General features: G+C 38.6%; 1 protein-coding gene across 1 annotated transcript; it reads left to right on the plus strand.

The window, feature by feature from the left end:
* Window positions 1-554: 554 nt before the first annotated feature.
* Window positions 555-2,228, plus strand: LOC102208773 (retinoblastoma-like protein 1). Its single transcript, XM_005753940.1, has 2 exons — window positions 555-826; window positions 2,091-2,228. Exons 1-2 carry the CDS (start codon window positions 665-667, stop codon window positions 2,226-2,228), a joined length of 300 nt encoding a protein of 99 aa, XP_005753997.1. The 5' UTR covers window positions 555-664.
* The last annotated feature ends 313 nt before the right edge of the window (window positions 2,229-2,541 follow it).

Below are 2,541 nucleotides of genomic sequence, written 5' to 3' on the forward strand. Positions count from 1 at the left end.
ATAAACTCTGAGTCAAATACATTTAAATGGGTAATGTTACATTCACAATACCTTCATTTTAATTTTCACTTAATGTCATTCACAATATATTTTAAAGATGTCTACAATATTTGCAATGTAAAAAATATAAAATGATTCCATGGAAAGTACAATACCTTACAGTGTATACAAGTATGACTAGGTCATTGAATCAGTGCCTGTTGTGAGTCTCAAGTAAGTTGCCTGCAATGATACTTAAAGTCCAGCAGGTGACAGTATGGAGCAAAACAGCAACACTGTGTCGGCACAGTATCGATACAGTTTGGGGAATGTGCTGAAACGCTTCACGAGGCCTCATCTACCCATCACTACCAATAATCAAAATTTAAAATAAATTAACTGAACATTAATTTGCTGAAAGCAAAGAGCCAGAGCGTCTGCTGAGCACGAGCTTTCAGCTTGTGGCAGGGGGTTGGGCGAACAGCTCAGGACCGACGCTCCCCTCGCCTCTGATTGGTCCGGGTCGTGAAGTTTTCGCGCCAACGCGCTGCATTGTGGGGGACTGATAACGGAAGTTGTTGTGTCCTGAACAAGTTGGTGGGCTGTGTTGTTTGGCAGTGGGAAAGAGGGGCGCTGTGTTTTGGTTTTTAGATTTGAACTCAGGTTGAAATTATACCTGTCGCGGATGCGGGGCGAAGAGTCTTCGGATTCGGAGTCGAGCAGGATGGAGGAGAGCTCGGTGCGGAGGAGTTTGGAGACGTTGTGTCAGGAGCTGAACATGGACGAACAAACGGCCACAGAAGCTATGGACAACTTTACTGCCATATGGAATACATATACTCTGGAGGTGAATAATGTCCTCTAAATAGTCAGTAGCTGTTTAATGAGTCAGACTCCTGCTAAGCTCATTACTGTAGATTAATTTTCATGTGTAGTGAATGCTAGACCCGGACACGAATACAGCAGTTAAAGGGCTCTGTTTTTACTTTCCACGCTGGAGTCGCACCGGTTAGTCGATCGCCACTGTTTATGAACTAATTATATTGCCAGTAAAATGATCGTGCTGATTTATTCCTGTGTCAGAGTCACCCCTGGTTTCAGCCTCTGTAATGCAAAAATACTTAATGTCCAAGGGAAGCTTTAGTGCTACAGCAGGTATCAGCTGATCAAGCTAAATATATACAATAAAATAAACTAAAAATAGATGAGAGACTAAAGACAGCGTATATAGATTTATTTGGCATTTATTTTGTTGAGCTGTTGTTGTCATATGTTGTTTATTGTTTGGGTTGCTGTGATGGCGTGAGTTTCTGATAAAGTAGACACTAGAGTAATCATAATGTTTTATTTATTGAATGTAACTACTGTCCAGAACCACAGTCTTCGCTCATATCAGGGTTTGGACTGAATAACAAAAAGGGGGAAACGTATTGTTACCACTGACCTTGGTCATGAATTTTAAAGACGCTTGACTTGATTATGTCAAGCCTGTTCTTGTATACTAGTGTGGGTGGGTAAAGCTGTGCAGTAATTTAAAGAGTGCTTGTGGTATAGGGATGCACCACTGATGAAATTTTAGATTTTTTTTTATTCACTTAAATGTATAAAATTCATGGCAATGTTGTTTATTGAAAAATAAAATGAAAAACAATAAATGGGAATTATTTGAAACCGTGAGTCATGCATAGATGGCCTACTCTGTGTAACTACTCCATGCTCTTAAACTTTATTTCATTATTGTGTTCATTTCCTGTTTTCATGCTTGTCTTATTTGTTCTGTAAAGTGTCCTTGAGTGTTTTGAAAGGTGCTTTTAAATAAAATTTATTATTATTATTATTAAAACTTAAGTAGAATCCAAAAATTAAAACATGGATAAAAGCAGGAAAGGATATTTTTAAAAAACACAGACACACTCTTATAAGTATAATGTTGATTCCTAATTCATATTTCTGAAGCTGTAACAGCAAAATGTTTTCTGATCAGTTTGATGTTTCTTGACTAAAAAGATGAATATGATTGTGCATCACGCAGCTGTTTGATCACAAAGCTTTCTGTTTATGTTATGTATCAAAGACAGATGTGTAAATGTTGTGTTGCTGTTTCTCTGCAGGGAGATGTTGTACACTGGCTGGCATGTTCGCTGTATTCAGCCTGCAGGAAGGGGTCCACTCCCACAGTGGGCAAAGGGCTGATGGAGGGAAACTGTGTCTCGCTGACCAGGATTCTTCGCTCCTCGAAACTCAGGTGAATCTGTCAGCTCTGCGCGACCTGACTGTGCAGTTTAAGAAAAATGTAGCAACTGATAAAGCAGTGAAAACATCAGTGTGCCGAATAAATTATGAGGTGGTAACTTACCTGGTTTTAGATGACTGATGGTGAAGAAAAGACTCAGATTCAGTGTCTTCTTTACAGATAACACAGAAAGTGAAAGATTTTTCTGTATTACCTGTAGAAAAATTTGACCATAAACAATGAATATTTACAAACTGAAATCCTTTAAAAACAACATTTCCAGTTAAGTTTTAATGGGAGCCTATCCTCCATTGTTTTGTGTTTGAACA

This window comes from Pundamilia nyererei, unplaced genomic scaffold (assembly GCF_000239375.1).
Source record: "Pundamilia nyererei isolate P.nyererei 1_Seehausen unplaced genomic scaffold, PunNye1.0 scaffold00483, whole genome shotgun sequence".
NCBI classification, from domain to species: domain Eukaryota; kingdom Metazoa; phylum Chordata; class Actinopteri; order Cichliformes; family Cichlidae; genus Pundamilia; species Pundamilia nyererei.